This window comes from Argopecten irradians, chromosome 10 (assembly GCF_041381155.1).
Source record: "Argopecten irradians isolate NY chromosome 10, Ai_NY, whole genome shotgun sequence".
In the NCBI taxonomy this organism is placed as follows: Eukaryota; Metazoa; Mollusca; class Bivalvia; order Pectinida; family Pectinidae; genus Argopecten; species Argopecten irradians.
Window position 1 is genome coordinate 37,592,130 of NC_091143.1, and position 15,517 is coordinate 37,607,646.

Sequence of the window (15,517 nt, forward strand, 5' to 3'; positions counted from 1 at the left end):
CGTTACAAATTATGTGACAGATTAGCAAACCAAAATCGAAAAAAAAGTTATTTTAGAAACCTATGGTTAAAAACTACTTAAAGCGATACAAACCCAAACCTGTAAACAATGACAGTATGTTTCTGTAAGTTCGATATAAGCTACTTATAAAATTATATAATTAAATAAGGATTTTTTTTCTCCCAGCGGTCTTTGGATTTACTTATTCCGTCCTTGCATATTATAGAGTAACATATTATGTAACTCCCTTGCGGGTAGGTATCGATTGTTACATCATTATTTTGTGAGCACAATTCACGTCGCTTTCTCCAAAACGTATGACATTACGCTCGCAAACACATGACGTCAAAAGTAATACCTACCCGCAAGTGCAGATAAATCTGTAATATGCAAATGCGGAATACACGTTACTGTCCCAACCCATGTTCTTGTCACATTTCAACTATTTGTTATCTTGGGGTCCTATGGCAAGAGAACAATGTTGAAACAACAGACAATCTAAAAAAACAATATTATAATGTTGGATACGGTAGTTTATACTGGATCTAAGTGTTGCAGTGAAAATTACAGATTATCAGAACTTCGCTGGCAACTGCTTCATCTATACAAAAATAACTTGATAAATGTCAAACACTCAAGCGTCTGGTCAAACGTACCGCTTTCTTTATTAGTATCTTAAATATCAATTATAAATTCAAGAGATTTCGTGACAATTAGAAAAATAACTTTTAATATACTTCTTGAAATAACATGTTGACTTACTTTAATTAGTCATTCATATAACACCTTCTTTTCCGACGTTCATGAAAGTGAAACTAATAAATGTTTGGTACAAGAAAATTACTCCTTGAAACTAACTTGATTGATATGCAATGAAGCTGCAAACTTCCTATGAATAATGTATTTGTCCATTCGATGTCTTCCGAATGTTTTTGGAATGTTACAGGAATACGTTTTTTAAGGTAACAAATGAAGAGACACTGTAATATTATCAAACGACATGGAAATATCACTTCTATCATTAAAATAGGAATCACAAGATTTAAAAAATAAAATAAAAATCTCTCTTGGTTTTATTTATCATCCTGAATCTTGATTCGGGTGATGGTGAATAATACTATGTCATACCAGAAGCACACGGAAATCACAGATATGATCAATGCACTGACGTAGCTCCTTCGATGGTTTAAGAAATATATTTATAAACTGTATCATCCTTATAATATTGCAGTGGCGCGTTCGTTTCGATCTAACCCTGTCTCTTGTACAATTGACCCAGAATTCTCACCACAACAGATTGTATCTGACTTCTGAGACGAACGGGACATTGGCACCTGGAAATCAACCATCTTAGTTAATTCGTTGGCCATTTGTCCTTGTCTTCGCTTCCGACATTTGTTGGTGCATCTGTAAAACACGGCCAGCGTTGGAAAGGTCTCTAACAAGGCTCGTTTAAAAGATCTGTTCCTACATACGTATATAAGAGGATTCCATAAAATCGAAGATTTGGCGAAGAGTGAAGGAAGAGTTCCAAGCAAAGGATGGATATCATCAGCGTAGCCAGTGATTGACGTCATAGCAAATATCGAGTATGGCAACCATGAAATGATAAATGCAACTGAAATAGTTAACAAAAATACCATTATAACAATAGCATATGTATCAAAAACATGTTCGGCATTAAAATGATAACAAACTACTGACAGGAAAATCATTCCAAATATTCGATAACAAACAAATTCGCAAAGAATTTTCGTTTTCCAAAGTCACCGTCTTTTTGAGATTTTGTACCGAACTATTAGCGCCTAGAGAGGTTCCATCAATGGTCTAAATAAGTTATGTAATTTTTCTTTTTCCTTTTTTTTAAAATTTTACTTTAGGCTATAAAATTTGCGTCGTTGATATACAAGTCTTAATCATATGCCATGGTGTCGCGTAATAAAACATCGGAGCTACATGTGATAAACGACCTATTTTATGAGACAAAGTTGGGAAAGACATAAAACATGCCACTAAGTAAAACAGTTCCTAACAATGTCACAGTAAAAGCATCAAAACCATTCCTAATGGCCCCGGTACTTACATACTAATAGCAGAATGGTTTTCATGACTTTGACGTCCCTTTTGCTGGCCCTGTTGTGATGCTGGAAACCCTTGTATCGCTGTGATATAGATGTTTGTTTTTTAATCTGAAAAAGTCAAACAATAGTCAAAAGACATTATTGGGAATTACAAGACAAAGGTCGTGTTTAACAAGATGAAATCTATTAGGCCAAAAATCATTTTGCGTTACTAACTATATAATTTTCTGTTGTGTTTATCTGAAGCTATCCTACATGTAGCTAGTTTCCTTGTAAATACATGTAGTTTATGGTTAATAAGTTCATAAATTCCCTCGGTTATTAATATTGTAGCTCCAATATGAATATTTTAGTAACGGGCTATATGCTTATTTGTTCCGGATAATATCTGCATATTCTAGTATGGACCTTACGACAAAATAATGAAGTTTGTGGAGCAATTGTCTATCATTATTGAATTTTGATTTTCAAAGAATGGAATATTGTTCGTGAAAAGGGTAATCAAGAGATGTTTTTAGTATAATTTTGAAAACCAGTTTGTTTAGGATTAATTTGACTAACCATTTTTACGACTATTTGACAACAGTTTTTAGGATTCATTTTCTTAACCAGTTTTTTTTAGAATTAATTTTTGACATACTAGTTTGTTAAGGATTAATTTGACTAAACAGTTTTTTAAAGATTAATTTGAAAAGCAGATTTTAAGGATTAATTTGATTAACCAGGCCACGATTTCTCAAAACAAACTTAAGTCATAAATTTTCTTATAAGATACATAACTAAGTCTGCACCTTTGTTTCGAGAAATCGGGACCAGTATTTCAAAAATAATTTGAAAACCATTTTTTAGGCTTAATGTGACACAACAGTTTTTTTAACATTATTTTGAAAACCATTTTTTAGGATTAATTTGACTAACCAGTTTTTTTTAAAGATTATTTGGCAACCTTTTTAAGAATCATTTGATTAACAAGTTTTTTTGGATTAATTTAACTAGCAAGTTTTCGTATCAGGCATGTATTTCCCTAAAGTAATTATTTAACCTATCAGGTTGCATTTTAAAATGCAGGTTGACTATAAAAGATATCATAAAGCAATCCGTCGACGGCAAATTCTTTTACTATAGTATTAATACCATCAACTATATTGTTTATAAAACATAAAAAACAAAGTACCAGTTTTATAGTTTGATAATGATCCATAAAATTAACTTTACACCAAACAGATTAGCTTTGAAACGTTACCTTGGTGGTTGTGAACGTTATATGTAAATTTTATAGATAGATTTTAAAATGCAAAATGATCTCTTTGTTCATCGGTATCGTAACTTGTGAATATATTCACTCTAGCAAGGTACATAGTACGTATGTGTACAATACTGTTCATAGTGTAATTTTAAAGCAATGGAGATGGCAAAGACTCATGGATCATAACGTATGATAAACACATGCAAACTTAAGTATTCATTAAAATTCTATAAATGTTTGTTATTGATGTATTTAACATCTGGATATATTCTTGTATAAGTGACATTGATAAACTTTTACACAAACAGCGAATAAAGCTAGGTTATACTGTTACAGTTTACATTAAATTCTCCGACATAAACCACAGTAATCAAAGTCGACCTTATATAAGTGAAAAAATACAGATCCGTACGAAGGACTTTGACAGATTCTAAATATCACCTTCAATATTACAGGGGTTACTATCACGCCATCATATTTTATCTATGGGCATAACGGCAGGGATAATAACCCTAGGAATATTGGAATATCGAAGATGTTTAATCTGTAAGCGAGTTAGTAATTATGTACATGCTAGCTATACTTTGATCCCCGCAGCCAACGTTGTTGAAATCTATCAGAAAGTTATAATTACGAACAATAGTCGGCTGTTGATATTAGGACTGAAAGGCGAGCAAGACTTGGTCTATTAAACTATTTCACATTTGTATATTCAAGTTGTTATCTACAATGTACCTCTAGCGTGTAGGTATTGCTTTAATGTTATTACTTTTGGGTGAAACTATTATTGTATGCTATAGACTCTTGCCGCCTTACGAAACCCACAATTGCATGACGTCACAATAAATACGTATTACAATTAGTGTTCGAGCATATCTATCTTGCGCACCATTAGACAAGCTAGAACACCCAATGTGTGTTACACACCCATGAATTTCAAAATATAACAATCATTTTGTAAAGCTTGATTATTCATCAGCCACTAATACTGGTGTCACGTCATTCCATCAGCTGCTAAAGTAACTGTTTCATTACTGCAGAATTTGTGTATTTCGGTATATCTATACCGTGATATTGATTTTGTCAAAACTATGGTGATTGAGCAAATGTTTTTTTACAAAATGTATTCATTATCAAATTAATACCAGTGACTTTTTACACATGCTCAGCTATTGTATTGTAGCACTAAGCGCGTTTGTGTAAAATTCCTGTAAGAGACTATGCACCCGTGAAAGTTCTGATCTAATATAAGATGTGATAATTTGACAAAACAAAACTTACCATCATATTCCATTTGAAAATTCTATAAATTTTTCAATAAATCGATAAACAACTGCAGGACTCGTAATCGACACTGCAATACGATTTCCATTACTGTTAGGTTTTTAAACTTGGCTGCCCGGTGGAGAATGTGTCAAGGCAGTCTGTTTCTGAACAGACACCACGGAAGCAACTGTTAGGATCAGCCCTTTTCACATCAGACTGAATTCATTAATGAAAACGAAGTTATTGTTTGTGGATTGTTTGACACTCCGCTAATGGACAACGGCTAATCGTGTCCTGGATCTCAGCGTTATTAAGCTATTTTGAATGACTACGTTCCAATTAGACATAGGCGCATGAATGGCACCAGGGAGGCACGATATACTGATGATGTACTGCTCAGGAATAAATCCAGTAAATAGAAGTCATACCGTTAAAGATTTGATTAGGCATCACACCATTTTCCATATTCCTCTCACGTCATGTACATAAATCAGATGATAAGTATGTCGCTAGCGCCGTATATTCAGAAAAATCAACTAATAATAGATATGTGGCACATATTTCTTCAGCATATAAGTACAAATAAGGTTGGACGGTTTTGATTTAAAACCTTTATGGATTATGTCGAGTCATAAATTCATTTAAGATGGCATTCCACTGAGATACACCGCCTTATGTACATAAACACTAGGATAGTTTTAAGTATAGGCTTGGCGGGGAAGTTCATAAGATAGATGTGAGTGAAATTTATGTATCAATAAAACCATTGTGAAAAGCAATTTACATGCACAGACGGGTTGTCTATCGGTAAATATTGCATCGACAGATTGACGCTCTCTATGTAATTACCATGTGCACAATATGGTATTGTCATCATAATTTAGAAATAAAGCGTTTGTAAGAACAAAAAATGAGCACTTTCGGCAGTTTCAAAGTGAAAAGTAAAATGACACCAAAACAAAAGAAATCATCTTTCAAACGTAGTTATAGAAATATGCCGCTACAACGACATCCCATTACTCACTACACAACATCACATTTAAAGTGCTTAAAACTGTTAAAATGCTATGAAATATATATTTATTTTTTAGAAAAGTTATTATCACCTGCTGTAATGTTTACAGAGACATTGAGGGGTAAATAACCTCTGCGAGATGGTATTCATGACATCATGAATATTCATGAATGATTCATGAACTTTCAAGAATATTAGCAGATTGTGGTTCATGAAAAAAGTTCATGAATATTCATCAAATGACTCTCATGAACTATTCATGAAGTTTTATGAATCCATGAAACATTCATGATTGTTCATGATCAATGTGTCAAGAATTATCCATGAAGTTTTATGCATGACTTATATTCATTAAAAATTTTCAAAATGAATGAAAATGTTTCAATCATTTTTAAGAATTTTAATGAATATCAGTTATGCATAAAACTTCATGAATGATTCTTGAAATGCTATTTCATTCATTTGATGAATTTTAATGAATATCCACTGAAGTCACATGACTTGTCACATGACCACATGTTTCACATGACATCTATGTATATTCCCCGCCAAAACAGTCACAATCCAAAATGGCTACTGTATCTGCTGGCATGTGGAAGGAGAAACATTATTCATCTTAAAATGGAAGTTTTGGCACATTAATAAACGGATTATTCCATTTCTGGATTTCTTTAAGCATAGATTAACACTTTCAGTAAGTTTTGATTTGTCTGCAGTTCTTTTTCAACATGAAATTATTGCACACTGATATTGTCATAGTGATTATGCATATATATTTGTTTGTGAAATTTTGTCAGATGTTATTGAATTAAATTGTCCATATGAACTATCATGCTTTACAACTGTAAATTTATGTTTGTTTTGGACAAATACTAATTAACTGGGAATGTATCATGGAATTGATTGTTGCGTATCAATGAAAACAGATTTTATTAGCACTTATCTTTGGCTTCATAATTCATAATGAACACAGTAAACTGTTGGTGATCTTCTGATGTTATATATTAATATATGGATTATACTTATTGTCATAAGAATTTGTTTCATCAAATATTGAATTGATTCCCATAGAATTGTCATTGGTTTGATAGAAATTGTCAATTCTGGACCCCCAGTAGAGTTCATAAAATTTAGATGCCGCTGACTCCATATTGCATTCATTAAACTTCATGAACACGACTCAAGTTCATGAATTTTCATGAATTGTTCCAGTTAATGACGTTTCATGAATATTCATGAATTATTTGTGTCAGTTGTAGCTCATGAATAACTCATGAATTATCACGAATAAATATTCATGATCATTCATGATGGTTTAAATTCATGAATATTATTTAAATATTCATGAACTTTTTATGATTTTTCATGAATAGGTTGTTCATGAACGTTCATGAATTCATGAATGAAAGGATTAATGAATGTTCATGAAATATTTTTTCCAAAATTATTCATGAAATTTTACGTTCATAAATTGCATGAAAATATTCATGAATAATTGAAGAATACTGGGATTGTGATCACTATGAATGTTATAAACACAACTTGCGACATCTTAGTTTCGCTTTAGTATCGCGATTATACGAATCTGTATAAAATACATATCGTGAACAAACACACTTGCTCCGTACAACAACAAATTTAAACATTAAAATATTTACTTACTCCATCCCCAGAATGTACACATGTAACTAAGATAGAGTTATATAACGGGATTTTGGAAAGGAGAATTTTGAAAGGAAACCATGATGCTTGAGTGTTTTACAAAGTCTTGGTTGTACTTTAGACACAAAGCATAAAATGAATACGTATAGATTTTAGGATGGTTAAAAAGGATTTGTAAGAAAATGTATTATCTTAATATTATATGCACTGACTTTATTGGCAAATGAGTGAGGCTTGTTAATAGGACATGGGGCGTTTTCGTGTTGTTTTGAACTCAATTTATAGTCAAATGTATGAACGTAACATGGACAAAATCATATTATCGCCATTAATTGAAATACCACATTGAGGAAATCATTAAAACAGCTTAGATGACCTTTCCTTCGTGAATTTCAGCATTTTGATGTAGTGATGAAGATATATCTCCAAACGTGATTTTTACCACAAACGTCAACCTTCATATGGGTTTTACGATTTCATAGCTATTAAAGTAAATACTGTTTTATTTTGGGTCAGAAAACAAAGTAGGAGGCTATTCCGGAACGGAAACATTTACCTATCACTTTCATGGTCCTTAAAGAGGTATGTAAGAGGATAAGCTAAATCTAGACCCAGTTAATAGTTAGTTCTCCGGAACACGACCATCGATTTACACCTCCACACAAAGTAATAGGAAATAATTAAGGCATGACTTTTCAAGTGTGTTTTCACAACTTGTCAACTTGTCGTGCTTCCATTGACAAAGCAATACCTGTAATAGACATTTGTATACATTATAAAATAAAGACAATATTTCCAAGTGTCTCTTTTTAACATTAAATTGGCTTTATTTTATATTCCAATCTACATATTTATTAAGGAATCTCTTCTTCAACAAAATAGAGCTTATACTTTGCAATCTAACAACTATACTTGTGCTATTAATATTAGAGCTTTAGATGATATGGATTTGATGTCATTATCTGTAAGCGTTGCTAACTTTATTTTGATCAGTGCAAAGGAGTCAATGACAAATCTCAGGTTTCATGAAATAGCGTGTGACGTAATCATTTAGTAAAATGCCTACGATTCTCGATTGCTTCTAAAACATTCAAAATATCGCTGTAACGAGAAAAAGTATTCTTGTCGTTGACCTTGAACAAAGGATGTGCTTTTAATCCGATTGTACTGAAAGCTGGTAGGCTGATATTCTCACAAAGAGTAATAACCCCAACAAAACAATTGAAAAAAATCTAAACATTAAAACAACTTTGGATCGATGACAAAAAACATTGTATTGACAAAAGAAATTAATGAAATAAGTCAAGTGAAAGAAAACAAATAACCTTGTCTTTTACAAATCACATGAACGTTTGGAAATTAAAGCGATAACCTTGAGCTTCTGCCAGATAAAGACTCCTGCTCATCGTGTGGACTGCTTGGTAATATGATGAGCTTACTGAAAAGTTCCATATCCATGGTGATTTTTAACCACAATTCCCGTATAAATCCAATATGGCCCCCCTAAAAGTGATAAGTTGTCTTTAGATTGGCCCACCTTTAAGTTCACCGAAACAGCCCCCTTTATGGGGATATCAAATACACACACCGAGATCAGTGTTCTCCCTGGCGGCCATTTTGAAATTGTGTCTTTTTTCGCTTTGAGTAGAGTCACAGTTTTACCATTTATTGCTAAAAATTGTTTTTACTTAAATTATCACTGCGCCAGCATGTTTAGCTGCATCGAGCTATTTTTGTTGTAAATCTTTACAAGGTCCGTGGTAATTAAAATATTGAGCATTGATATGTGAAATGATACATGTTTGTCACATGTCACTTTATTTTTACAGGTAATTTGAACACTTTTATTTTTTATTCTAAAATATTGAAAAAAAAAACAAATATTCAATTGGGGCAAATAAGTTAGCACACGAACCCCCCACCCCCACCCCACCCCCCCCACCCCACCCCCCACATTTTCCCACCTGATTTAGAAAGAACAATCCTGTTCCTATTGATAAGCAGAATATCAACAAAAAGTTTAATACCAGAACGAAGGGTTATATTTGGCAAAAATGGCTGAAAATGGTGCATTTTGTAGCTAAAAACTAAGGGGTAAGGGTAGCATAGTTGTTGTTTTTCTGAAAAAAAATATGAGTCTTATTACTCAAAACTGATAGATTTTTTAAGAAGACCACTAGGAAGTAAATTCTACAAACATACATACATATCAAACACCTAATAGCTTTAATCTCTTGTGTATATGATCAAAACGACAACATTCATATAAAATATATAATTACAAAAAATTCCTGGCAAAGTGCTAGTTTTACTAACAAAATATATCCACATATCCGGATTGGTATTGTGCCCTCTCAATAAAGTTGACTGAAAACCAGAATATTACGAAAAATTGTTTTGCACAATTTGACCTTCAACCTTTCTGCAATGCTGCTGCTATTTTCGACATACGTCCATCTGCGCAGCGGACACATATAAAAATTTTATTCGATAACGAGGCTGTCATATAATATGTTATAAATGGAATAAGAAAGATAAAATTATTCTGTTTTCTCTCTTAACATGATAAAAATTCCCGCGAAATTAGAGCAAGGTTTTTTTCTGATTCCATCAACTGACCGGCTGTTACGTCAATTGGATAACGTTGGAAAAAACAAAGGTTAACTTTATCGGATCACTAAATTGAATAGAAATGGCCAGTCGAAATGTAATAATAAGGAATGGATTTTACTTTTTGTTGTTAAATGGTGTAATGTTTTTAAAACGATCAAGTTTTATTCATTAATGGAATCTCTCCATCTTCTCGTCGTTACATGTCTGTAAAAAAAATCCTAATGACATGTATAGTCATTATTTATTGCATTTCTAGACCTACCTTATCGGTTGCTGTCAGCCAACGGTAGCCAGTTTATCGGCGGAACTCTAAAGAACAACTATTAATACCACTTATCTAGTATTTATGCCCTATTTGAATGGCCGATTGAACACGTCTCTTAGTTAGGCACTAACTATTAATAATACCATTATTGCCCACTCAACATCACACCAAGGTTATAATGGCATAGTGTATCATGATTATCTTCTATTCCCACTCAATCCACAAGGTTATAATGGCATAGTGTATCATAGATTATCTTCATATTCCCACTCAACATCTACACCAAGGTTATAAATGGCATAGTGTATCATAGATTATCTTCATATTCCCACTCAACATCTACACCAAGGTTATAAATGGCATAGTGTATCATAGATTATCTTCATATTCCCACTCAACATCTCACCAAGGTTATAAATGGCATAGTGTATCATAGATTATCTTCATATTCCCACTCAACATCTCACCAAGGTTATAATGGCATAGTGTATCATAGATTATCTTCATATTCCCACTCAACATCTCACCAAGGTTATAAATGGCATAGTGTATCATAGATTATCTTCATATTCCCACTCAACATCTCACCAAGGTTATAATGGCATAGTGTATCATAGATTATCTTCATATTCCCACTCAACATCTCACCAAGGTTATAAATGGCATAGTGTATCATAGATTATCTTCATATTCCCACTCAACATCTCACCAAGGTTATAATGGCATAGTGTATCATAGATTATCTTCATATTCCCACTCAACATCTCACCAAGGTTATAAATGGCATAGTGTATCATAGATTATCTTCATATTCCCACTCAACATCCTACCAAGGTTATAAATGGCATAGTGTATCATAGATTATCTTCATATTCCCACTCAACATCTCACCAAGGTTATAAATGGCATAGTGTATCATAGATTATCTTCATATTCCCACTCAACATCTCACCAAGGTTATAAATGGCATAGTGTATCATAGATTATCTTCATATTCCCACTCAACATCTCACCAAGGTTATAAATGGCATAGTGTATCATAGATTATCTTCATATTCCCACTCAACATCTCACCAAGGTTATAGATGGCATAGTGTATCATAGATTATCTTCATATTCCCACTCAACATCTCACCAAGGTTATAAATGGCATAGTGTATCATAGATTATCTTCATATTCCCACTCAACATCTCACCAAGGTTATAAATGGCATAGTGTATCATAGATTATCTTCATATTCCCACTCAACATCTCACCAAGGTTATAAATGGCATAGTGTATCATAGATTATCTTCATATTCCCACTCAACATTCTACCAAGGTTATAAATGGCATAGTGTATCATAGATTATCTTCATATTCCCACTCAACATCTCACCAAGGTTATAGATGGCATAGTGTATCATAGATTATCTTCATATTCCCACTCAACATCTCACCAAGGTTATAAATGGCATAGTGTATCATAGATTATCTTCATATTCCCACTCAACATCTCACACCAAGGTTATAAATGGCATAGTGTATCATAGATTATCTTCATATTCCCACTCAACATCTACACCAAGGTTATACAATAATGGCATAGTGTATCATAGATTATCTTCATATTCCCACTCAACATCTCACCAAGGTTATAAATGGCATAGTGTATCATAGATTATCTTCATATTCCCACTCAACATCTCACCAAGGTTATAAATGGCATAGTGTATCATAGATTATCTTCATATTCCCACTCAACATCTCACCAAGGTTATAAATGGCATAGTGTATCATAGATTATCTTCATATTCCCACTAACATCAACATCTCATACCACTCAAGGTTATAATGGCATAGTGTATCATAGATTATCTTCATATTCCCACTCAACATCTCACCAAGGTTATAATGGCATAGTGTATCATAATTATCTCATATCTTATATCCACTCAACATCCTCACCAAGGTTATAAATGGCATAGTGTATCATAGATTATCTTCATATTCCCACTCAACATCTCACCAAGGTTATAAATGGGATAGTGTATCATAGATTATCTTCATATTCCCACTCAACATCTCACCAAGGTTATAAATGGCATAGTGTATCATAGATTATCTTCATATTCCCACTCAACATCTCACCAAGGTTATAAATGGCATAGTGTATCATAGATTATCTTCATATTCCCACTCAACATCTCACCAAGGTTATAGATGGCATAGTGTATCATAGATTATCTTCATATTCCCACTCAACATCTCACCAAGTTTATAAATGGCAAAGTGTATCATAGATTATCTTCATATTCCTACTCAACACTACACCAAGGTTATAAATGGCATAGTGTATCATAGATTATCTTCATATTCCCACTCAACATCTCACCAAGGTTATAAATGGCATAGTGTATCATAGATTATCTTCATATTCCCACTCAACATCTCACCAAGGTTATAAATGGCATAGTGTATCATAGATTATCTTCATATTCCCACTCAACATCTCACCAAGGTTATAAATGGCATAGTGTATCATAGATTATCTTCATATTCCCACTCAACATCCTACCAAGGTTATAAATGGCATAGTGTATCATAGATTATCTTCATATTCCCACTCAACATCTCACCAAGGTTATAGATGGCATAGTGTATCATAGATTATCTTCATACCACCCGCTCAACATCTTACTAAGGTTATAAATGGCATAGTGTATCATAGATTATCTTCATATTCCCACTCAACATCTCACCAAGGTTATAAATGGCATAGTGTATCATAGATTATCTTCATATTCCCACTCAACATCTCACCAAGGTTATAATGGCATAGTGTATCATAGATTATCTTCATATTCCCACTCAACATCTCACAAGGTTATAAATGGCATAGTGTATCATAGATTATCTTCATATTCCCACTCAACATCTCACCAAGGTTATAATGGCATAGTGTATCATAGATTATCTTCATATTCCCACTCAACATCTCACCAAGGTTATAAATGGCATAGTGTATCATAGATTATCTTATATTCCCACTCAACATCTCACCAAGGTTATAGATGGCATAGTGTATCATAGATTATCTTCATATTCCCACTCAACATCTCACCAAGGTTATAGATGGCATAGTGTATCATAGATTATCTTCATATTCCCACTCAACATCTCACCAAGGTTATAGATGGCATAGTGTATCATAGATTATCTTCATATTCCCACTCAACATCTCACCAAGGTTATAGATGGCATAGTGTATCATAGATAATCTTATACATTATCTTCATAGTTAACTGTGTTGCATATTTATACATGGATACGTTATATATTATGAGACTAATATCTCACAGAACTCGTCACATTTCTTAATTTCTTTTTACGTGAAAAATCTCTGACGTTGAAAGTAGAACTAACTGTCTGTTGAATAAATTACAACTTTTATTTTCTTTCGAAATATATCACAGCGTGTCACCATCTTTCCAGTTCAGTGAAGCGTTAAAATAAAATGACGTCTGGTAGTTGTTTCTTGCATAATCAGTCTGAGGTGTAGGGATTTTTGAGTGATTTTGTTTTAACTTATCTTTAAAAAAATGCAAAATCGCAAGATTTGTATCTTGCAACGCAGCGAGAATTACATTTCTTCTATCTAAAACGTTTGTACTTCCCATCACATCAAAAGTCCTTGGTTCGGGGAGACATCAGGATATATTGCTGTCAATAAAGGAATACTATCGTCTTGTTTTGGGGTGTGTAGCAAATCAGAAGTCAGTATTCTTTCAAATGCGGTACTATCAATTAATTACCCTGAATTATCGGGAGGCATTAGTCACGTAATCTTGTTTTAGATTTTGCTGTCTTTGTTGTCCTCGCGCGTTTTGTGTATCATCTATTTCAATAAACACAATGTGAAGTTAAATTGTTCACAGGAGAATTAGTGGAATGGAAAACAGACATACTGAGATGTACTGTGATTTATATAAATTCACACCTAGACTACAGAACGAACAAAATAACAGCAATCTTCCTGTTACCATACACATGCGCGTATTTCAAAGTCAGAAACCATTACTGTCGCAGACGTTTGTTGCACACCTGATTACATATAAGCTGAATTAGACCGATTACGTATCAAGCCTGATTTCATTACCTCTATCCATAATTAATTTATGAACGGAACAGTTATACGAATCCTATACTCATTCCAAGATTTCAAGATCAATATATCAATCAACATTCCAGCAAACAAAAATCGACGAAGGAACTGCAGGAACATGTAGAAAATTAAAACCATTTATTTACACAATATTTGAGTTAATTATTTAATGGGTAATATTGGTTTACAATGCTTAATGAACTCCAGAGTATAATCAATTGTCTCTGTTGTCAAGGCTGGAGCTGTGATTTGATATTGATGGATAGCTACGGGGGATTCATACTCGATACCCCAGGAGTTCCGATCACTTACGATCTCTACACCCTTTGACTATCTCATAGTGAAATTAAAGGCAGCTCAGCGGAAAACATTTGACCAATCACTGGCTAGCAAAGATTTTCTTCGAAGACTACAGTGAGAGCGACGCCTAACATCAAAGCCACACAGTCAACCACAGTGTACCGTTATACGGCTCTTTTGATGTACATCAAATGACTAAATTACCTGTTCTGTTCTGTTGCCTCCAGTTTTACTATGATATAGTCCAGGGGTGTAGAGATTGTAAGCGATCGGAACCCCTGGAATATCGAGGATGCGGGGATATGGATTCAGTCCTTCGGTTGCGGCGGATCTCTGGATCCTTATTCAGGTCATTAACTCGATAGATTTTAAACTCGGATCAACATTTTGGATCTGGTGGTACATGATCACACCATTGAAGATGGCTCTAATGAGCTTAGAGAATATAGACACGCATGAACAATTCCAATCCAATTACAAGATTTCTGTACGTAACATGCAAAGACAGAATCAATCAGGAAAATCGACTAGGATGAAACAGAACTGATATTGAATTTTTTTCATACGGAAGATCTAGAACTTCCAATGAAGGTAATTGACTCAATATAACATGTATGGCGGAGATATCCGGAATCCCCGGGCGACGAAATAAAATCGGAAAACGACATTAATGGTTGCAGGAATGAACGTGGTTATGAAGTATGATGGTACGAGATGACATTGATTCCTAGAATAAATCACCGGATAGACTGCAGAAAGGCAGACGAATGACAACGTAACAGCTGATCTAGAGGGAGTTATTACAGAGCCCAGTATTATGAGCATGTATTCATGCATTCCGGAAGGTCATATTTTATCTAGGAAGGAGAAGATAAGTATATGATATCCCCGACACATAACTCTTTATCAGACAAGTAATATCGC

At 33.6% G+C, this 15,517-nt stretch overlaps 1 protein-coding gene across 2 annotated transcripts in view; it reads right to left on the reverse strand.

Moving 5' to 3' along the window:
* Positions 1–695: 695 nt before the first annotated feature.
* The window catches only part of LOC138332826 (rhodopsin-like), a 65,350-nt gene continuing 50,528 nt past the window's right edge, over positions 696–15,517 (reverse strand). For both annotated transcript variants that reach the window (XM_069280782.1, XM_069280781.1), the window contains 2 exons: positions 2,084–2,189; positions 696–1,618 (listed from right to left, as the gene is read on the reverse strand). In XM_069280782.1, coding sequence (XP_069136883.1) covers positions 1,218–1,618; positions 2,084–2,189 — 507 coding nt within the window. In that variant the 3' untranslated portion in view covers positions 696–1,217. The remainder of the gene's footprint in view (positions 1,619–2,083; positions 2,190–15,517) is intronic.